We start from the raw sequence: 23,503 nt of genomic DNA on the forward strand, positions 1-23,503 counted from the left end.
ACATTTACGACTTATACTGCTAATTTTACTTCTAAAAAAATGCATTTGCAAATATTCCTGTGAGGTGTCTAGCATAATGTCCTCACAATCACAAAAACCAACTGTGCACAGAAATTCACCTCTGGTTATGTCAATATCTTTTAGCATAACATTTTTATACCTAACCTTTTTAACTCTTGTGATTTGCTGGGGAATTTCTCAGCTCCATGCTTACCCGTGAGGTTAGGATGTGAAAATCTTTACCAGACTTGTTTTTCACCCAGTCTTTGACAGAATAGATGATCTGAGATGCAAGTGGAAGGAATATGTGTACACAGGGAATGCTTTGAAGGGAATTTATGACCAGCAAAGTGTGCCAGTCAAGGTTCAGACAGCAGAAATACTGGCCGCTGTGTACTTCAAAACGGTTGTGAATGTCTCACGTTGCAATCATATAAGTTGAGCAGTTTGAAACGCACCAATGGCGCCTGGTGCACCTTCACCCAGATCTCAGTGAACTTCAAGACCTCATATTCTGGCAGATGGATTTTGCACTGAACCGAATGGTCTTTGCTCACACTTTTGACACAAATATTGGTGTTTGCTGTGAGAATTAACACATGTCACTTAAATCTAATGTGAGCAAAGCCTTGAGCAGTCAGATGGGCACTGATCATTCCTCTTCAAAAAATCTCTTTCATTCCATCTCCTTGCGACCAGATGAATACTTTCTCTGTTTGCTTTAACATGTGATGGAGAAATATCAGTTGATGTTATACTGAAAACGCTCCACTGCCAGGAGGTTGTGAATCGATTTTAGATGGGATTCATTTGGGGTGAGAGAGGGATCTTGATGTTCTCAATCTGTCTGATATTGTGGGATGTTCAAATGTTTGTATAGCTCGTGGGATTAAATAGTCAAAATCTCACAAGGCTTGTCAAGAAAAGCTTGTTTTCATGCACTTCACCCATGTTTAGTCTATGTCTAGACTGAAGGTCTACAGTTGGTCTGTAATATTTGAGATATTGATTTAGGCACATCTCACATTGGTTGCAGACAGACAGATTTTTGACATCTTGCTGTTAAACCTATAGTCTGTCTAGCTGAACTATGTGATAATGATTTCTATAGGGACGTCTGTACTGTTTCAGTACACCATGTGCAATGAAATCAAGGCAAATACTATGAATCGAACAAAGAGACTTTGAGACTGTTTATTAAGGTATTTAAAGTTTTAATGTAATGAATATTATTGATTAAATAGCTTGATTATAAATATTGTACATTACAGTATGTCTTTATTTATACTTGAGAGTCTACATAAGATTAAACAGTAATAATATTGAACATTTTTTTTTACATGAGCAATAAAAGGTACACCTTAGATAATGTTCCAAAGCAAAACAGATTACAAAAGATTGCATAATTTAGTCTATTTAAATGAAACAATTTCTACTGACCATTTCTGGAGAGCAAAAGCACATTATTACACAATCAATACTTATTTAAGCTCTCATTAATATTCATTTATATGTGAATACAATTAATATCCATTTCTGGGACTTATCAGTGTTCTGTGAACACATGTGAAACTGTTTTTCAGGTGTTTTGAAGTCATAAAGAGGTTCTTGAGATCACTGTGGCCTGTGATGAAGCTTCGCTGATGATTGCTGAAAGCTCTGAACATGTGGAACCTGATGAACAGAAGTAAAGTAAGACTGTTTTTTATATAAAATCCCTTAAAAATCATGTCAGAGAATACCTACTCACCAGTAGTTTCCCCGTTACATGCGTCCCAGCATGTTTTCCATTTGCTCAACCTTTCTTGTGACAGCAGCAAGTATAACAGCCGTTAAGGTTAAAGGGTTTAAATTGCAACATTTCCAGAAATGAAAGTCAAAAAGCTTAGTAAATGTGTGAATTATTCATTTAAGAGGAATGCATTATTGGAAATGTAGTTCCACTAAAACAGAAAGGATATGTTTGGCGTTGAGGTCCTGTAGGGAGGTTTGTGTCTGCCTCTGGAAAGCCAGTCGGGCCTCACACATGCAAGGGTCCTGAACGATCTCCACCTTCACCTCTTCACATCACAGTCAAACAAGAAATATCACAGCCTTGCAAAGGGTGATTTGAATTTAGGGTAATAATTACTGATCAATTCATCTACCCCACCCAACTCCAAAGTGAAAGTTATTTCATAAATAACTATGTAACACTGTGCAACACAGTTTATGCAATGTTGTTCATTTCTGAATGTCTCACAACATTGTGAGAGTGTTACATATTATGCGTTTACATCGATGTTGAATCAGTGTTCAACTGACTCAACATGTCAGAAATTACAAGACATTGACAGATGAAGCTTTCCCTAGTGATCCCAATTTCTGAAGGATCATGTGACACTGAAGACTGGAGCAATGATGCTGAGAATTCAGCTTTGCTATCACAGTAATAAATTACATTTTAAAATGCATTCAAATAGTTATTTAAACTGTAGTATTAATTCACAATATAACTGTTTTTGCTGTACTTCTGATCAAATAAATGTATCTTTAGTGAGCATAAGAGACAAAAGCATTAAAAAAATCTGAATTATTCCAAACTTTTGACCAGTAGTGTGTGTAGGCATTGCCCACCACTTATTTCAAATCCATATAATGCACCACCACACAGAGAATGATGTTTTTAGTGGTGCTTGTTTGATTTTATTCCCGCTATTGCATAGAAAAACACATGGTTGAGCTCTTACGTTTTTTAGAACATGTTTTCTTGTCTTCTTGCAACACAAAACCCTGCCGGCACTCACAGTGATAGGAAGAATCATCGTTGACGCAAACGTGTTCACATTCATGACCCAGCGCACAGTAGTCCAGACCTGCAATCAGTTAAAACTCTAGAGCCCTGAAGCTAACAAACCTCAGCAACACATACAAGAAAATAGAACTATTTACCAGTACGTGAGATTCTCATTGAAAGAATATTACATTTTTAACAACAAACATATTTACATAATCTCAGCTGGCTGAAGAAACCTATCATAAAATGGTATGATAACAATACCATTTATGAAGGTCAGAAAACTCACTGGCACTACCATCACCATCACCATCACTGGCTTTAAAGCATGATCTCTTGTCTTGCATCAAGACAAAGCCAGGGGGACACGAGCAGTAATAGGAAGAACCGCTGGAGATGCAAATGTGTTGGCAGTCGTGGCCCAACGCACAGGCATCCGCACCTGAAATAAGTCATAGCGAAGGCCAATAGGTCTGTGATTATTTTTTTCTACTTCTAGAATATCCATTGGGACACATTCAAAGTTAACATTTTAAGAACTTTTTGTTCAAATAATAATAATAATATCCAATATCAGTTGGATCACAAACTAGTTCTAATACCTTGATGGAGTTTTATTTGATTTTCAGATCTCGAAATGGCATGCATAAAGTCATAGTCATTTCTGATCGTAACTCACTAGCACTACCTTCACCATTTTGGTCGCCACCATTCTTTCTGTTTCCGTCGCCACCATTCTTTCTGTTTCGGTCACCCCTGTGTACACTGTCGCCATGCCCGTAAGCACCAGCGCCTCTAATGGAGCATGTTTGCATGTCATTGTTCAAGACAAAGCCTGAGCGGCACTTGCAGTGATAAGAGTCGCCACTGCTCACGCAAATGTGTTGACAGCTGTGTCCCATTTCACAGGCGTCCATATCTGGAACAAGCCATAGGACATTAAGATTGACAATACTGTACACGGTAATATCTTTAAAAAACAAACAAGAAAATCATCAGGGATTTTTCCATTGCAGGTTTTGAGGATTCAAAAAAAAAATGAAAATCTGGAAATGTCATTATAGCCAGGGGTGCACGTAACTTTTTTGGGTCTGGTTCTCAAGGGAGCACCTGGAGATGCTGCTTGGTACTCGCACTTTACGCAGCACACTTATCCTACAAGCTGCCTAAATTTAAAATAACACTATTTGTTCACTGTAGAAATTAAATATATGTTCATCTTTGTTAAAGCTGTATTTTTTATTTTATTTAAGGGTTAGTTCACCCAAAAATGAAAATTCTGTCATTTATTACTTACCCTCATGCCGTTTCACACCCGTAAGACCTTTGTTAATCTTCGGAACACAAATTAAGATATTTTAGTTGAAATCCGATGGCTCAGTGAGGCCTGCATAGGGAGCAATGACACTTCCTCTGTCAAGATCCATTAAAGTACTAAAAACATATTTAAATCGGTTCATGTGAGTACAGTGGTTAAATATTAATATTATAAAGTGACGAGAATATTTTTGGAGCGCCAAAAAAAAAACAAAATAACGACTTATTTAGTGATGGCCGATTTCAAATCACTGCTTCATGAAGCATCGGAGCATAAATGAATCAATGTATCGAATCATGAATCGGATTGCGTGTCAAACTGCCAACGGCTGAAATCACGTATCTTTGGTGCTCCGAACAGCAGATTCGACACACTGATTCATTATGCTCCGATGCTTCCTGAAGCAGTGTTTTGAAATCGGCCATCACTAAATAAGTTGTTATTTTGGTTTTTTTGGCGCACCAAAAATATTCTCGTCGCTTTATAATATTAATATTGAACCACTGTACTCACATGAACCGATTTAAATATGTTTTTAGTACATTAATGGATCTTGACAGAGGAAGTGTCATTGCTCCCTATGGAGGCCTCACGAAGCCATCGGATTTCAACTAAAATATCTTAATTTGTGTTCCGAAGATTAACGAAGGTCTTACTGGTGTGGAACGGCATGAGGGTAAGTAATAAATGACAGAATTTTCATTTTTGGGTGAACTAACCCTTTAATATTTATGACACAGACAACAGCAGGAATATTAGGCTGCTGTCACTTTAAGACCGAATGCATATACTGACACATATCCGGTTTCTTTCTCAACTGTTCACTTATGACATAACCGAGAGAATACTTGCAGAGACGGGTAATTCTTACATAATTTTGTGTGTATCAGTGATGCGCGGGTCAATGTATAAACAACCCGCACCCGACCGACGTTTTCAACTAACCCGCCCGCAACTCGGACCGAAAAAAAAAAAGGAAAATATTGTACCCGACCCCGCTTCCTGACCCACATTTTTTTAAAAGTAGTAAATGCTCATTGTAGCGTCATTGGGCCATAGACGCCCCCTCCCATACGCCCCCCATCAGCCTCCCTGGCCAATAATATCCATTAATCCAGCCTGTGGAGGAGAGAAATGTTTCAGGACCTGACGTGGTGCGCTCAGAGGTGCAGCGGCGAGAGCAGGCAGTTCTTGAGGCGGCCCATCATTTTCCATTTCAGCTGTCTAGATGCATATTATTGATGAATGCGATGTTTATGTTTCGACCCTGCTTGAAGAATTAATCAGCAGGTCAACTGAGAGAAGGCCCTCTTTTGGAAAAGTGTGAAAGCCCTTAGGAGCGCAAACTGTTCTTTTTCTGAATGTTGTATGATATAGCCTAGTGTTATGTAATAAAGGCTTGATTTATTCATTTATTTCGTTTCATTTTCTTAACAATTAAGATGCTGCATGTGTTTATCCAGTCTAATCGAAGTGTGCGTCTCTCCCCCGACTTTCCCAACAAAAATCCCGCCCCCTCTCAGAAAATACATAAAACTGACATTACTGAGCTATATGCGTTTAAAAGTAGCCTATTAAAATGGTACAATGGCATTGCTCAGTTCAACGTGTTGGGAAATCGGGCATTTTGTCCCGCGTCAGCATTTATTCAAAAGTTAATAACGCTCAACATTCAAATGGTAAATAAGGATTTCCCACTTGTATTAGCAGGCTTAGGCTATTTCGCCACGTGAATGCCCAATTGAAGCTCTCACAAACACAAAATGCAGTGATAGAATATGTTAATTAAGTAGCCTATTTATTAACGCATTTTAGACGAACAAAAACAGGTAGGCTAAGCCAAAGACTGAGGCTACAATATCCATAAATAAATGTTCACAAATACCCATGAAAGTAAAACTGAAACCTTTAGTAAGTAAAACCGAAAATTACAAAGGTTTAATTGGCATCTTTATTTCAAACGACCCGACCGACCGCGACCCGAATATCATTAAAAATATTTTTGGATGACTCGTAACCGCGGGTGACCGCAGGCACCCGCTCATTTTGGATCAACCCGCGCATCATTGGTGTGTATGTGTCTTTTTAAGAGCAAGTAAACGCAAAAGAGGAATCAATTCGGTGTTCGAGCACCTCTCTCTGTGTGTGCGGCTGTGCGCACAAATAACAGCGCGCGAGTCCCGATTTTCGCCTCTTCTTCCTCGTTTAAATGTGTGAAATGGCAAGAAAAAAAACGTCCAAATGATAAACTTTTACTCTATGATGGTAAACTGAGCAGTTAATCCACGAATCCCATGCGCATGGGCCGTACGGCTACGATTCGTTGCACCCCTAATGATTAATGAACACCCTTATCATCATGATTGCTATCTTACCAGAGATGAAGAAAAATCATACTCCAATTAAGTAAACATGTCCCTGTTCCCAAAAATGTTGGTACTCAAAAGCACGTTTTCTGCTGCGCAACGTTTATTTTTTACCACGCATGCGCACTCGTCATGTGCACCGCTGATTATAGCATTGCCAAGCTTACCGTCTCATTCTAAGCAATATACTAATTCAATACTAACTTCTTCAATGAAATTATCGGAAATTATTAGACAAATAAAAGCTTTGAACTTCACACTGCAAACAATCCTTTTGATTGGGAGAGGCATTTTCAATCCAAGATGTAACCAATACACCTCTATGCAATCTGCTCCATTTGCCCCATAAGAAATACAATCTCTAATAGATTTTGTTTGTCATCTGTCTCAGGTTTACAGCAACATTGATGTTACTACTGTACTGTTTTGGCAACGGAACAGTTCAGAACAGGAAAGACCACGGTAATTCAACAGTGATTTTCTGCAAGGGTTGAATCAGTGGCTAGAATTCAGCTGAGAAACATAATGTTACACTGCACACACATAGCTAAATTAGCCTACAACTCTGTTCCAAAACCTAGTGAGCTGCTCAAAGCATTTTAAGGCATGAATCACATATCAGACAGCCACAAGATTATGCTGCCTTCTAAAATACATAATTTTCACCTACATCTAAGGCAGCAGCCCATTCAATACATGTATAAAAAAAAGACGGCATTAACAAACATTATGCTTAATGGAGATTTGCATAGTTAGCTTAGCATGTTAACATCATACTCTAGAATGTTGCCTGGGAAGGCAATTGCCTATGTAGGCAGTAAACAGCAAGGCAGCTCACTAAGTTTTGGAACATCTTCGTGTAACCTGTAACTTAGCACACACACAATAAGATGAATGAATCATAGACTGCCATCATATGATATCAAGTAGTACAATCAGAACACTTGTAAAAAGCTGGCAAGCAATTGCTAGCTAAACGGGTTAGTCAAATAGAATTGCAAGTGTTGTTGCAATGTAAGCATTCTCTATTATTGAGCTTAAATTAGTCACTGTTAGATCAAATCAGATATGTTTGTACTAAGTATGTCTTCAAAATCTAAAGTAAAGCAGTTAGCATAATCTGCTGGCTCTTACGTTTTAGGGAACATGTTTTCTGGTCTTCGTTCAAAATATAGCCCTTCCGACACTTGCAGTAAAAGGAGGAGCCACTGCTGACACATATGTGCTCACAGTCATGTCCCATGGCACAGGGGTCCATACCTGGAACAAGCTTTCATTACTCGACTGGAGTGATGAGGCCACTCTAGCAAGAGTAAGTTCATGGGCTAGCAACTGCCTGGATTTCGTTACATCTAAATTATATTTTAGGGGGGGGAAAAAAGATTGTTCAAAATATCTGTAAAGCCCCTTAAAGACACACTAGAAACTTTATGGGACTTTTATTGGCTCTAAAATTATTTAGCAAATTTGAAGCCCTTAGTTTGCATAGCATTTAGCATTTATATCAATATGTTATGATGACTAGCTGATAGCTGCACTGAGCAAATTGTTTGTACACTTTGAAGGCGTAACTAGCAAGCACTTTTCTAGCGCAGCACTTGATTGAGCAATTTTATTGTCCAAAAGATCGACTCTCGTCCTGTAAAAGACAAACAATTTTTATTATCCACAACAGTCAGTCAAATATTCAAAGCTCTCAATTATCTGCGGTTTCTATGAAAAACATACTTGAAGTACACTAGTCTAACAACAATTGTGAAAAGACATTGACAATATTAAATTTGAAAAGCATTCCATTCAAAGACCTTCATTCCACAAAAATTGGATGCAAAGCACATATATTAGCTGATTCAAAGCATTCAAATGAGCCAAACGTAAAAGAATGCTTCTTTGAATGATCGGTGGACTTTATCAGCACTCACATACTGAAGAAATATTTCCTTCAGAATGTGTTGCGGTCCGACGATTCAAACTTCTGGAAAACACAATAATGCCAAATGATCACAATGTATGTTGAATTGTTTTCATGTCTGATGAAAATTACTTTTTTAAATTTGGTGTTCAGACCAAACTGGTTTCCAGAGAATGAATCATCACCCACTCCCAAGGATTGAGATCCTATATCCTATAAAAAGGAAAGACATAGAGCCCCATCTCCCCTTTTTTTTGCATTAACCCTACCGCACAATGTCTCCCGAAACTTCGAGGTGAGCTTCTCGATAACACCGTAGGTCTCCACATAGAACACATGGTCCTCAAGTGGATTGCTGGCCATGAGCTTCAGTGACCGCATGTCAGCCCTGTCCACTCCAACGGCGTAAATCTCAATCCCTGACGCCCGTGCTGCAGCCGACACCTCCTCGACTTGGTCTTGAGGACGTCCGTCGGTGACAATGATGGCAACCTTTGAGATGTTCTTCGATTTAGGCCTCGCACCTGACTTTTCAGTAAAGGCTTCATCCATGGCTTTCTTGATGGCCATACCAGTCATGGTTCCTGCTGCCAAGGGTTCGATGCGGTTGATTGCTTGCTTTATAGAGTCTTTCGTAAGATGGTTTTTCAGCAGGAACTCGATTTTGACCGTGCTGGCGTAGTTCACCACTGCGACACGTGTGGCATCGGGGCCAACATCAAGAGTGTCCACCATGTCAGCCAGGAAGATCTTGACCTTCTCGAACTCACCTGGACGCACGCTACGTGAGCTGTCAATGATGAAGACCAGGTCCAACGGACGGCTCCTACACTGTGAATCTGTTGCTGAGAGGTTCAGTAGAAATTAAGCACTTTAGAAGTTGTGTTACTCAATGTCTATATGATATAATGAAAACTGGTGTTTTAGTCCATTAAAGGATTAGTAAAACAACCGGATTTAGAGTTGATGGTATATGGTTTGACCCAGTGCAATGGTAAAAGTGAGTAAAGCATATACTTGGCATGTAAACAAAAGGATTAGTTAGATTAGATTAGATTAGATTAGATTAGTCAGTTAACTGATATTGAGTGTGGTCGCTTTTAAAATTACTTCTAAAACAAATACCATTGGACCTCGGCAAAATGACATACTTCAACACACTGGAATACTAGAATGCTTCTGGAATATGAAAGGTCACATTTACTGATCTGTAAGGTGCCCTACAACAGGAATAATAAAGGAATAAGGAACACATAATTGGGCCCTTAAAGGAATAGTTTACCCAAAAATAAAAATTTTCCCATGATTTACTTACCCTCAAGCCCAGATCCCTGGTGTATATGACTATCTTTGTTCAGATGAAATTAGAAGTCTAAAACAAGAAATCTTTGATATAAGAGAAGAAGAGCTTGAGTTTGTTGCCCATTTGTTTGAACCGCGAGAGACATCTAAGCTTACGCTACTCCTACAACCTACGTCATACATCGCGTCAGAAGTTACTCTTTTGACGCAAGTTGACTTGCGTTGGCCGTCTGCCGAAAGTTAGTTACTTTAGTCTATAAAGTTTTTAATATGGATATTTTTCTTACAAAAACCAATCGCTTTGCTTCAGAAGGCCTTTATTAACCCCCTGGAGATTACTATTATGATGGACTGATGCACTTTTTTGGACTTCAAAATCAGGAGTGCCATTCACTACCATTATAAAGCTTGGAAGAGCCAGGATATTTTTTTAAATACAACTCCAATTGTGTTTGTCTGAAAGAAGATGGTCATATACGCCTAGCGTGGCTTGAGGGTGAGTAAATCATGGGGTAATTTTATTTTTCGGTGAACTATGCCTTTAATGTCATTTTGCTTCATCCACCTTCGAAACAAAGAAACCTTAAGATCCCTTCTGCTTTTACGTAAAAGGTGTCCAATATTGCTCCTGGGGGGCCACTGTCCTAGTAGAATTTAGCTCCAATCCTTATTAACACCTGAACGAGCTAATCAAGGTCTATTACAAGGTTGATTACTAAAAACTTCCAGGCAAGCATGTCGGGGCAGGTTGGATCACAATGGCAGGACATTGTTCCTCCAGGAGCAGGATTGAACACGCCTGCGTGAATAGATGGAGGGTTAAACCAAGCAGTAGAGTATTCATGGAATTATACCTGTCGACCCTGTGATGGCTATCCTGCCGTGGGTAATAATCCTGCCTGGTGCCTCTGGTAATGATTCTTGTGGGACGGTCTGAAGATGTGCCTCTTTTGTCAGATTGGATGTTGACAGAGATTGGGATGAGATCTTTTGATAATATGGCCCTGATCTATGAGTGGGCAATGGCACAGGCTGGGGTGAATGGCTTTGGGGATTGGTCTCTGGTGTCAGGGTGGATGTTGACAGGGATTCAGGGAAGGCACTTTGGGCATACGACTCTAGTGTGACAGTAGACTTTAATGCTGATTGGGGTGGGATTCTTTGAGGATATGGCTCTTGAGTATAGGTGAACTTTGGCAAGGGTTGGGATAAAGTGCTCTGGGAGTATGTCTCTGGTGTAAGGGTGGATGTTGGCAGGGATTCGAAGAAGGTACTTTGAGGATATGCCTCTGGTGTCATGGTAGTGGTTGGAAGGGATTGGGGTGAAATGCCTTGTGAATATTGTTCTTGTGGCAGTTTTAACAAGGACTGTGGCATGGATTTCTGAGGCAGGGAGAGATTTAAAGATTGCGAGGCTGCGAAATCCGAGGAATGTGTCATTGATGGCTTTGATGGGTGAAAACCTGTCTCAGGAGCAACTGTCGAAAAGGTTGGCTGGTTATTTGATTGAACCACAGATTTTTCTGGACCTGAATACAGTTTTTGTGGAACAACAAGTGGTTGATTTGACACCATCACTGACACGCCTGTCCTTTCCCCTGATTCTCCTGTAACTACAACTGTTTGTTCTGGATCTTGAACTTTTCGACAAACTACTGGTGCCCATACACCTTTCAGCTGCTTGTGTGCCACAGGTGGAGATTGGTCTTTATTTGTATTATGAACCTTTGTGGTTGGTATGTCTTTAAGCCAGTCATTAACTTTGAGCTGAGAAGAAGCTGAGGGTCCTGGATAAGCTACTGGGATAAGATGGGGCAAAATCCTCCTCCTCTGTTTGTGAGGGTGATCAGGTCCATCTAACCAGTATTTAGTCCTGTATACTACGGACCATCAGAAAGTTGAAGAGGAAGAGGAAATTAGGCAATCAGTCAAACAAATACAATTGGCATTGTTTGCAATACATGCCCCGATTCCTCATTGTTAAACTTTTTAAAAATACATGCCACTTAGATATCCCACAAATGCTTTTTTTTTTCTTCATAGAATTCATACACAAGGGATAGTTTGCACAAAAAATATTCTGTCATCATTTACTCATGTGCTTCTAAACCTGTATGTATTTCTTTCTTCTGTGGAACATAAAAATAAGATTTTGTCTGAAGAATGTTGGGGTCTGAACAACATCGGACCCCACCGACTTTTATTGTTTAGACAAAAGAACAGCGAGACATTTTTCAGTATATTTTCTCGTGTTCCACAGATGAAACAAAGTCATACAGGTTGAGTAAATGTAGACAGTTTTTATTTTTTGGGTGAACTAGCCCTTCTAAGCTTAATCGTGGATGTATTTTATTTTCACATATTCTATTATAAATGCACTAAACATATTTCTAACATTGTGCATTTCACTATAAATTACCGGTACATTGTATTCATATTACTGTTACATCATGCACAAAGTCAGCAAATAATTTTTGTAATGCATCAAGTAAAATAATGAAACCATAATTGTTCCATTGCAGTGATGCAGTTGAAGATACAATGCAAACACTGAAAATGTAAATAATACACAATTACTTAGTCAACATGCCAGTTGGAACTAACATATAGGAATAAGTTCAGAAACCTACCTGCTGGGCTCAGTGTCCGGTGTGGAAGTGCATGATTTCTTCTTTGTGCGTAACTTTGGGCCAAAACGTAGGATGGATTGTTAAGGTCATAGGATTCACAGAGATCCACCAGCAGAAGAGAGAAGCAATATACCAAACTCCCAATGAAGGACTTCATTGTTTCTGCGTTCTTCTTAAGTCTGCTTCAGGTTTGTGTGTATATAACTGACACCAGTATGCTTCTGACAGCATCCTGGACTGCACATTTAAAGGGTTGAGAAAAAACGTGTCAGATTTTTGTCCAATCCAAATAAAGGAGGGGGAGCCCATAAATCCCCTCCTCTCTAATACCATGTACAGCACGAAATAAACATGAATGAACATCTGAAGGTATGTTAAAAGACAGAGTACAACTTACTGAAATCAGTATCCTGTCTTGTGTAATCACTCGATCAGTATTTCTACCTCGGAAAAATGTCAGTATAACAGCTTGTAAACAATATCACGTAACGACAACTTTAACTCAGGAAAACCATATTAAGTGACCATAAACTCGTTAGTCAGCTAGAAAAATAAACTCTAGACAGGAACATTTTGCTAAATTTGTGCACCATATTCATTATAATTTTAAATGTTCTTAAATATTTAATGCATGTTTGAATAAATCGGTAATTTTTATGACAGCCACCATTTAAATGTTATATATATATATATATATTAAACAAATTGGAGTAGAAATATTATGTAATTGTAAAGTTTCTATTATAACTTATAAAAACTTCCTTGAGTGTAATTTAAGTGTTTGTATACAAATGAGTTAATTTTAATCTTCAGTATTATAGTAATCTAGTACCAACTGACTCCCATGTAGTTTACAGCATTAGTTGATAAAATTTTTTTCTTAAAGAAAATTCATCATTTACTGTACCTGATATATATACAAAATAATTGATATCAAATTGAAATCGAATCAAGAAATTTGTATCAATACCCAGCCCTACTGAATAATACTAATGAACCAAATGTTCATTGTGGCAAAAAAAAGTCTGATGGCAGATTCAATGTTTTAAAATGTTTATTGAAGTAATTAGATTACAGAACATATACAAGAAAAGAAACAGACCACAAAATAAAATAACATGCATCCACTGATTTATACAGCTATAGCAGTTTCCTTTTTTAACTCTATATCATTGTCAATCATGTGAGGAAAGTTTCCTCTTGTGTGTTATCCAGAATTTCCCAGCAGTTACAATGACAACAGATCACTGTGACAGCTGCTAACATGATGGTGCACAATGGTTCAATGGATGGAAAACACACACACACACACACACGCACACGCACACACACACTAATTATTTAAAGATAAAAAGTGCTTTGAGCTCTTTTGCTTTTGAAAGGATGAAAGTCCTACGTCCACTAATAAAGTACACAATGGAAAAAAATATATATTTTAACCATCACACTGGATTGTCTAAACATATTTTTAATCTAGCAAAACAGATTTATTAGCCAAGGGTGGTGATTTTTAATGCAAGTGCCCTGTCAAGTTGTAGGGCAATGTTGATTTTCACAATACATCCTCTAGTAAGACATCAGGAACAAAATATAGCATTGAAAAGCATGGAAAAATAAACATCTCAAGATGGCAGGTAAAGTGAAAGCTTTCATTGGTAAAAACACCACACGGCAGATTATCTGCTCCATCTCAGAATCATTTCATTAGTAATTGACTATGAATTAACTATATAATTCTTTCGTAAGCACAATTTATTGCAGAGCCCGAGTCATGATGTCCACAAAAGAGAATGGCATTTCATATCTCAGATACAACACTAAGTAATTAAAAATAAATCCTGCCACAACCGATCTCTTCCCCAACACCGTACCGCTTCAACTGTTTTCTTATAGTTTTACAAAAATAGATCTGCAGTGACGAGCTGTTACGAGAGTCATGCCAAAGAAATAGTCATGGGTAAGTCTATGCGAATATGTAAGCTGCTGATGTGATGAGTGGATGCTGGGAATCTAAATGCCCTCCATGTGTTGGAATGGAAGGCAGGATCGAAAGGCAAAGATGGGTGTCTGCACTGGCTTTTACTGACGAAACCAGTCGGGGGAATTCAAGCTGGCATGTAAGGAGGAGGTGGCTCCTTCGCTGGCATAGTCATGGCCATTTCATAGGTGGGAAGGATATACTATGATAAAAAGAAGACACCATTAAAATAAAGCCAGTCATTTACCTGAACAAAACCACACAGCACAGTCCTTTGGTAACAACAAGCAAAAAACGATACAGCTGCCAGTCTGTTAAGAAGTCTAGAAAAAAATAATAATAAATTCCTCAAAAGCTCTTTCAGAGGCAAAGAGTGCCATCTACTGTCACAGTGTGTAACGGTGTATTTTAAGGGGCTACATTGTTACTAATGAGAGAGGTTATTAGGATGCTCTCCTTTTCAGAATAAAAGCCCAGCAAAAAAGAAATCACTACAGAGCAGTATTATTATTAACTTTTAACTAAATTAACTAAATTGTTTTTGGTCATTTAAATAACTTAAATGAAAATTAAAAATGTTGCCTTGACAGCTAAGTGAAATAAATAAAGTACTAAAATTACTAAACCTAAAACTGAAATAAAAATAAATTAAAGCTATATAGAAATTAAAAACTAAAACTAATAAAAATGACAAAAGCACATAACAAAATTAGCTAAATTTGAATTAAAATGAGAACTAAAAATACATTTAAAAAAAAAGCTAATTCAAAATATTAATAAATGCAGTTTATATACTATATAAATGATTTATATAGCAGATAAATAATACTAAAACACAGATATTAAAGGTCCTCTAAGCAATGTCACGCGTTTTTAGGCCAAAACATTTTTTGTCACATACAGCAAACATGTCTACATGCCTGTCCCCTGAACACACTGTAAAAAAACACGGTCTCTGTAGTCGCCACAAGCTCCAAAAATGGCAACAAAAACAAACTGGTGCAGCCTGGACCACAAATCATAATAAACATGCTCCAGCCAATAACCGACAAGAATGATTTTAAATGCGCGTTCATGACTGTTTCAGGAAACACCGGATGGGAGGCGGAGGGAGGGTCTAGCTAGCCTCTGTTTTGTTTCGCTTAGAGAACCTTTAAAGTTTTGCATTCAAAAGATATTATTCTAATAGACAAAAACAGCTATAATGTTGTTAATAAAATGGCAAAATTGACAGAATTATTAAAAGTGGAATTTGTTTGTGAAGAGGTTTTGACTGCAAAAAGTGGGCATTATATGCTACAATAGAGCAAGGTGTTGAAAAACAAGAAAAAGATGTTTCAGAGTCAATGACAACCATGTTTTTCTTCAGAATAATGTAAAGAAATATACACAATTAGACCATTATTGTATATACTAAACAACATATTAAAGTAAATAGAGTAAAGTTTGATCTCCATGTTTTTAGGTGCATATCAAAGTCAACAACAATATGCACTATCCTAAGCACTACATCATTAACAATCTTTATACAGACTTACATGTTTAAATTGTTACATTTAATTTGAGTGTGTGTGTGTGTGTGTGTATATAAGCGCCAAATAAGAGTAAAAATTGCCATTGGTGAGTGAATGAAACTGTGTTGGCCAGTAACAATTTTTTGAATTCTAACAATGCAATGCTGTGACAACATGAACCTGAATGAACGTGAACTACGCTCTGTACAGTTGAGGGTTTCAGCCTTTCCAATGTAAATATTCAAGCGCTAGAACACGCAAAAGGGAATTTGTTAATCGCGCGCTGTATGGGAAACATCCGAAGCGCGCAACCTGAAACTTTTTGCGCTTTGCACTTGATGCCTTTCTGCGCTTCACTGGACAAATTCACTCAAAATGATGTACAAAAAAAAAAAAAACCCCGCCTCAGCAAGTGTCCTAATAAACATGGTTGTGTCTTAAATAAACGCAAACACAAAACGCATGATCTGTGTGCGCATTTGGTCTTAAAGTGACAGCATCCTAATAATCCTGCTACTGTCTGCATTTGTAATGTTAACCAAACAAAGGACAATCTAAAATTTTGGTGTAACCACTTCCTGTTTTTGTGTCATGGCTGGTAAAAAATATTTTTGGCTGGTAAATTTTCTTAAGTCAGTTTCTTAAGCAGGTGTGGCAAAAAATGTGTTAACTAAGTTAACTTTACATTGTTTTGTATGTGTTATAATTTATATTGTGCTGCTTTAATATGTGAATTACCCCTTTGAGGGATCAATAAAGTGCATCTAATCTACAATCATCTGCTAAACTTAAAGTAGGTTCAGACTGAGAACCGTGTTAAGATGGACATACCTGAGGTGGGGTCTCAAAAGCAGGATAAACGGCAATCTCTGGAGTGTTCCTGTTGTTTATGTACTTATAGCAGTTCCACACACAGTTGATCAAATAGGCCTGAAAAAACAAAACACATTAGTAGTCTCTGTAATCTGGATCTTATAAATAAAATATGTACGATTCAGTGTTGGAAACATCAGGTGAGGAACAGATATCTACCTTGAGGATGATGAGAAAGGCAAAGAAGATCAGCACAAACAGCAGGAGACAGCTGGAGTCCAGAGAGAGCAGGTTGTCTTTGTAGGGGAAGTCCGGCTAAAAGAGAAAGAGATTTTAGGTTAAACATTTTTAAATTAACTTCTAGTGTCAGAGGCTCGCGAGAGACAGGGCAGTAGAGGGCGGACTGACCAGCTGGTCCAGGTAGTCCTTGATTCTGGGCAGGTACGTGAGGGAGCTGATGGCCACCAGGCAGCTCAGTGCAAAGTCAAACAGCTGGTAGCAAAAGAACGGGATGAGCCAGCCATCACGATTCTGTGAGAGAGGAGAAAATAACAGTCAAGGTGGGCTTTTTTTCCTCTTACATTTTTAGACTGTTTCTCACCAATTTAATGCTGATGCAAACCTGTAAAACTCCAGGGAATAATGAATCATCCAGTTTTGAGCGAATAAAAGGAGCTGTGCTGAATAACTAAGTTCTGAGAATGCCTAATATGGAAAGGGAGCTATTAGCAGATCTGACAAGGCCGTGACTCTACTGGAACAGCATTTCACAACCTATAATGTCTAAAATTTGCAGTCAGAGGATACTCGGGGTCTAAAACACAGTTATAAAGCTCAATGTTCACTCGATGTAACAAGCTCGGGTATGGCAAATGTGCATTGACAGCAGTAAACTCAAGATTTCACAGCAGAAACTACTATGCAAACAAATGTACACAGATCCAACCTGTTTTTTAAAGATGGCATCAAGCAAGACTGTGAAGTACAGATGAACACAATGGTGAAATGCATTATTCTCACAATACATTAACCCATCAAACTTACTCCGCATTGACAGTGATAATGGAGGAAACTCAGTGTATTGCCTTTAAAATTCAGAGAATGTTTACCATGTTTAACTCCCTAGTATATGTGCATCATGACATCTCTTTTAACAGGGCCAAAGAATATATTTTATTCTGTTCAACATCAAATATTAAACAAATAGCCAGGCATACTAATCATATAAACTTACAGTAATGGCTCCATACACCATCATGGCACTAATGGTGAGCATCAGGAGAGAGATGGCAAAGCCCACGCAGGCGTTCTCTACAGGGGTAAAAGACATGTTTTATATAAATAGAAGAAATATAAAAAAAATATACAAAATACAAATAATTCGATTTTATATTAAATACTTAAATATGAATATGTGGCACAAATACACAGCATTACACAACACTGTATTTGTATTACGGCATTTAATGACTTAAATTTCATAACATACCTGACATCCTGTCTGAGGCAAAGTAATGCTCGATAACCTCATACTGCAGGTCAACAGTTGGGACGTTCTCAGGGTGAGTTACTGCCACAGTCAACAGAATACCCATCAACAGGTTCACCACCTTTGGACAGAGATTATATTAGCAAAGAAAGTACAAATGACGTAGATAGAAAGACATAACACTGAAATCAAAAATGACAGTGAGTCTAATATGACAGAAAGTCAGATGATTCACTGTCATGTTACTTCCTGTATATTTGGTATTTATTATTCAACAAGAAAAATAGGTCAAGGTCTTGAAACATATGCCTTGCACTTTTTACTAATAATATATGTATAACTTAAAAAAAAGGAAGGAAGGAAGGCAGAAAACGCGTCAATCTTCAATAAAAACCTTTGGTCTGTTTTTTTTCCTGGAAACACCCAGACTTTAACACAATGACTTACAACGACATTTACCACTGACAGTGTCGGAGCGATTTTTCTTTTTCATCAACAGTGCCATTTTTATCCAAAAGTATTCATAAACTTGCCAAGCAACACTTCATTATCGTTTATTAGTTGAGTTTTGTTTGTTTACAATCTAGTTGACACCCAACATACAATAGAGAGCTATTTGAAACAAAAATTAATTTACTTACCCACTTATATATAATAGCTATATAATTATAAATGATTTACTTTAAACACATTTCGTGTAAATTATCAACGCACTGAATTTCAAACCAATGACAGCTGAGTAAATGCAACCTCAGGCCTCAGCTAGCGGTTAGCTTGTTAGCCATCTACAAATATAATATAAAATAGCACTTAAATATTATCTCCACATCACATATTCCTACTTCGATAGACAGGTAAGATCCTTATGATTTGTTTAATAACAACTCAATACGTCTAATTCCGTTTACACGTCTTGTTTGTTGATAGTTCCAATTCAAAACATTGAGTTAGCCTAGCAGTCGTAAACATCGAGCTAACACGGCTCTGCCAGCCAAAAACATCCACACAGACGCGCTTTAAAACAAAGACACGCCTCTGAAAGACGGGGAGAAGACTACTGATATAGTTTAGTTGTGTTAAAATCTACAAGACGACGTTTAATGAATGTTTTACGCCTCGTACCATGTACCAGGTACCCAGGATGATGGTTCCAGTCCGCACGTGACAGCAGCCGCAGCAGCGCGCGCTGTAGAGTCGCTCTCGAGACGGTTTGAAACGCATGTCGTTCTCGGTGCTTTGAAAAAACATCGAGAAAAAGAGACGAGATGAGTCTCCTCTGTCAAAAACAGCAGCTACAACAACAGCGCTCGATCCTTCTGGCAAAACTCCCCCTGATGGGTGAGAAACAATGGGGGCGTGGTCACAGCTAAACCATAGCGATGCTCGATTCGGGAGCGAATCGTTCTTTTGAGTAGAATCTTTTTAACACATCGGTTGAACAGGTTCACAAGAGAGGGTTGAAGTGGCTAGACTGAGCAATTAATTCAGCATTAGGACTGAACGAATCGTTTATGAATCGAACTGAACGGTGTTTCTCGAGTAAACACCTCATTGAACCGAGAACCGACTCTTTCGAACATAGTGAACAGAGGACTTCCGTCAGTTTTATTAACACACATGACATAGTAGTGATTTTAATACATAACATAAAACTTAATAATAATTATAATAATAAAAACGCTTGTTTGCCCATTGACGTAATACGCCATGATGTAAATGAATTCATTCTGAACAGGTTCTTTGAAATGAACCGATTCGCGAAAATGAATCACACGTAGAAAATGGGGCGTGGCTAGTCGGATCATGCATGGAAATGTCAGAGTTTAATCACACATGACTGCGTTATAATTACTACTGCAGTGGTGGGTCGCACAGGGGGATGATGATGTACATGAGTTCACTCAACTGTAGACAGATGCATGGATGTTCAGGGCTCTGCTTTTCTGGGAAAAGCGTTTATGAGTTTGAAGAGCTGTTATATAATAGATAAGATGCTGGAAATTATATAAGGAATCAGGTGATATATGAGGCAGCCTTGATATGCCTGACAGACTAACATAATCTTCTAAAATACCAATTTATTATTTTTTTTGCCCTACCTATTTCTGTGTTTAAAAACATATTTTGGAGAATATAACTAATTATAATATAAAGTTTGGACACATTTGACTGCATTTTAAATAATTTTTTTTGACATATAAATTGTGCCTACTGCCTACACATGAATATTTTTTTACAAAAGATCCAGCTTTGAAACAAGATGTCGATTTTAATGAATTTATTGCAGCATTCATTTGAATCCATGAGCTCATTTTTACAGTAGCCAAGTTGCAATTTAGAGCTATGGGATTCTTGCAGATTCTCTGTAAATGACAACCTTGCTGACCTGTGGTTGAGGTAATTATCATCTATTTTCCAGAAATAGACTTGCTTGAGACCTTAAACAAAGACCCAGATCCAGACCAAGACTTTATGCTTGGAAACTGAGTAATAAGATCCAGATCAAGGCCACAACATCATGACTTAAACTTTTTAAATCACAGGACATTTCACTTCCAATAAAACCTCCTAAATATGACTGCATTTAAAGGGCAATAGAGGACAAAGTATGCAATGACCGTCATGGTTGTGGGGTTTATCATGTAGAGGTAGTCTTTGGTTATGTATTTATGTAGTCATTGAGCCGTTAAAAGAAATGAAATGTTCCACCTGTGATTTCATTGATAATTAACATTTATTTGTCTGAATTGAGCCTTGTAAAACCAGTCCAACAAAAGCCACTCTGCAAATCACTGATTTTCAGTTGTTTTAATGGAGACACTGATTAACCTTATTCTGTGATGAGTTACATTAATTTCCATAGTTTCCGACTCACAGCCAGTCTTAGAAAAGAAAAAAAAAAAGTTTATCAATATGCGGTTGCTGCAAAACTAAGGTACATTATTTACATTCCAAAAAACAGAAACATCGAAACAAAATAATAATAATAATAATAATAATAATAACAACAGTGCCGATGGTTCTTGGGGATGGGAGTGAACACTGAAGCCTAGAAATGGCAAGTTGAAGTTGTGAACTGGACCGTGTCCCAGAATGATTCAGCACGTCTGACTCTATGGTGCACCCTGGGGGCCGGAGCCAAAGCAAAGACATTACAACAACACATGAGAGCGTTTCGTCATCGCCTCAGATGTTTAAAAAAAACACTTTGTAAGGAAACAAACGAAATACTTTAACGGACCAGGAAGGAAAACATTCCCGATCTCGTTCTTGACGTTCCATTGCAGTAGCCCGTCGATCCTGACCCGCGGCGGAGGCCATCTTCAGCCACGTGTAGCACTAGAAAACAACAGGTGGGAATATCCTGAAGCGGGATGTGGGTTTGAGGAGGAAAAAATGGGTGGAAAAGCAGAGGAATGGATGGATAGCACATGTGGTGCTTTTGAGGGAAAATGTGCAAATAAGTTTCTTATCTAAATCTACATTGGCCATTTGTTTTGGCAATCGAGAAGGATATTGGGAGGAGGGCTGGAAAGATAAAGAGAAATACTGGAGTGATTAACCATCCCTCTTCTGTCTGTCTGGTTCAAATACATGTTTTCAGTCACTGCTGTTAATCTTTCGGCCCCACGGGGCACCTACGGCAGTAGTGCATAAACAAACCAAAACAAAAGAAAAGAAATAAAACTGTCATTTTGTTTTCCTACAGTTTGAAATAATAATACACAAGAACAATAACAACAATAATAATATTAATAATGCTTCAAAGATGCAGGAAATTATTGCCTAAGGCATGATTCTATACAATATCTTCAGTACATACTTTGTAAGTGTTTGAGGAAAACAATCCTTGTATCTGCTACTTGTTCAAAAAGAATGTACAGCTTGATTACTCTAGTTTTGTGCCTTAGTCCTTTTTGCTGCCTTTTCACATTTTCGACTTTTTTTTTCCCCCCTTACAGCTTTAGTTCGTTGGCAATTTTTGAGGCGATGTTTTTGAAAGCGATGGACGTTCCTGATATCCGCTTGAAGCGGACGCCGTTTAGCGAGAGGCGGGGCAGTTTGCACACCTCCATCTCCCATTGGACCAAGCTCTCGGCGTGGCCGTCGCCGTGGACGCATAGAAGCAGGAAGCGCTCGCGCTGCTCGTAATCGCAGTTGTTGGCGTCCAGGACTTTGCGGATCTCGCGCATCATCTCTGTGGGCTCCATGGAGGAGGTGGTCTTCATGCTCCAGGTGAAGCGTAGCGAGCGGGGTTTGGCGTCTTTATGTTCTTCTTTCTGCTCCCCAGACACATTTCGACTGCAGGAGAGAAGAGAGAACAATCAGAGAAATATGCATTCGGTTGGTTTGTGAATATATGAAGACATGACAACATTAAAGGGTCAGTTCACACAAAAATGAAAATTCTGTCATTAATTACTCACCCTCGTGTCCTTCCAAACCCGTAAGACCTTCGTTCATCTTCGGAACACAAATTAAGATATTTTTTGATGAAATCTGAGAGCTTTCTGTCCCTCCATAGACAGCAATTTAATTACCACTTTCAAGGCCCAGAAAGGTACTAAAGACATCGTTAAAATAATCAATACTGAGCCGGCGTTCTGACGTAGAACCTGGAAGCGCTGCACTGTGTTTACAATGTAAACAGTGTAAGAGAATGACAGGGAAGAGATGAAAGTTGTTATTTTTGTTTTGTTTTTGCACACAAAAAAGTATTCTCGCTGCTTCGTGAAATTTAGGTTGAACCACTGCAGTCGCGTTGACTATTTTAACGATGTCTTTAGTACCTTTCTGGGCCTTGAAGGTGGTAATTAAATTTCTGTCTATGGAGAATGCAGAGACCTGTCAGATTTCATCAAAAATATCTTAATTGGTGTTCCGAAGATGAACGAAGGTCTTACGGGTGTGGAGCGACATGGTGAGTAATAAATGACAATGAATTTTTCATTTTTGGGTGAACTAACCCTTTAAGGCCAGAGACGTATGCAAGTAGACAAACGCACATGTGAATGCTTGGCTAATGCATTGATCCCTTTGCAGGGAATTTTTAGTTTTCACTAGTTTTGTTGTATTTTGATTGTTAATTTTAGTTTAATTTCAATCATTTATAGTTTTCATTGCGTATGTTCGTTTGGAAAATGTTCATGTTAATGTAATTTAAATGTACATTTACAGTTTTATTTAGTTTTCAAATCACCTACACTAGTATATTTTTTAAAGACATTAATATTTTTTTCAGCAAGGATACATTAAAAAGTGCTTAAAAGTGACAGTAAAGACATTTATAATGTTTAAAAAGATTCCTCTTCAAGTAAAGGTTGTTTTTTGAACATTGGTTGGCAGTAAATCAGTATATTGGAATGATTTCTGAAGGATCATGCAGTGTTGGGGGTAACGCATTA

At 38.1% G+C, this 23,503-nt stretch overlaps 3 protein-coding genes across 23 annotated transcripts in view; all 3 read right to left on the bottom strand.

Moving 5' to 3' along the window:
- Window positions 1-1,199: 1,199 nt before the first annotated feature.
- Window positions 1,200-13,208, bottom strand: matn3a (matrilin 3a). Of its 7 annotated transcripts, none has more exons than XM_048207595.1 (10): window positions 12,305-13,208; window positions 10,529-11,554; window positions 8,642-9,217; window positions 7,595-7,720; window positions 3,465-3,695; window positions 3,066-3,218; window positions 2,730-2,855; window positions 1,962-2,060; window positions 1,751-1,820; window positions 1,200-1,674 (listed from the first exon to the last, which is right to left on the bottom strand). In XM_048207595.1, exons 1-9 carry the CDS (start codon window positions 12,459-12,461, stop codon window positions 1,765-1,767), a joined length of 2,550 nt encoding a protein of 849 aa, XP_048063552.1. In that variant the 5' UTR covers window positions 12,462-13,208; the 3' UTR covers window positions 1,200-1,674; window positions 1,751-1,764. The 7 variants fall into 7 exon arrangements, with proteins under 7 accessions (XP_048063552.1, XP_048063551.1, XP_048063555.1 ...); XM_048207594.1 differs by having other exon boundaries at window positions 3,456-3,695; XM_048207598.1 differs by lacking the exon at window positions 10,529-11,554 and having other exon boundaries at window positions 3,456-3,695.
- Window positions 13,209-13,340: 132 nt separating this feature from the next.
- On the bottom strand, window positions 13,341-19,473 carry laptm4a (lysosomal protein transmembrane 4 alpha). The gene is made up of 7 exons (XM_048207617.1): window positions 19,221-19,473; window positions 18,099-18,219; window positions 17,844-17,920; window positions 17,018-17,140; window positions 16,829-16,924; window positions 16,628-16,726; window positions 13,341-14,484 (listed from the first exon to the last, which is right to left on the bottom strand). Exons 1-7 carry the CDS (start codon window positions 19,344-19,346, stop codon window positions 14,410-14,412), a joined length of 717 nt encoding a protein of 238 aa, XP_048063574.1. The 5' UTR covers window positions 19,347-19,473; the 3' UTR covers window positions 13,341-14,409.
- Window positions 19,474-20,891: 1,418 nt separating this feature from the next.
- mark3b (MAP/microtubule affinity-regulating kinase 3b) overlaps window positions 20,892-23,503 on the bottom strand; it is a 72,937-nt gene continuing 70,325 nt past the window's right edge. For all 15 annotated transcript variants that reach the window (XM_048207614.1, XM_048207604.1, XM_048207615.1 and 12 more), the window contains one exon: window positions 20,892-22,400. In XM_048207614.1, the coding sequence (XP_048063571.1) occupies window positions 22,055-22,400 (346 nt within the window). In that variant the 3' untranslated portion in view covers window positions 20,892-22,054. The remainder of the gene's footprint in view (window positions 22,401-23,503) is intronic.

This window comes from Megalobrama amblycephala, linkage group LG11, assembly GCF_018812025.1.
Source record: "Megalobrama amblycephala isolate DHTTF-2021 linkage group LG11, ASM1881202v1, whole genome shotgun sequence".
Taxonomy (NCBI): Eukaryota; Metazoa; Chordata; class Actinopteri; order Cypriniformes; family Xenocyprididae; genus Megalobrama; species Megalobrama amblycephala.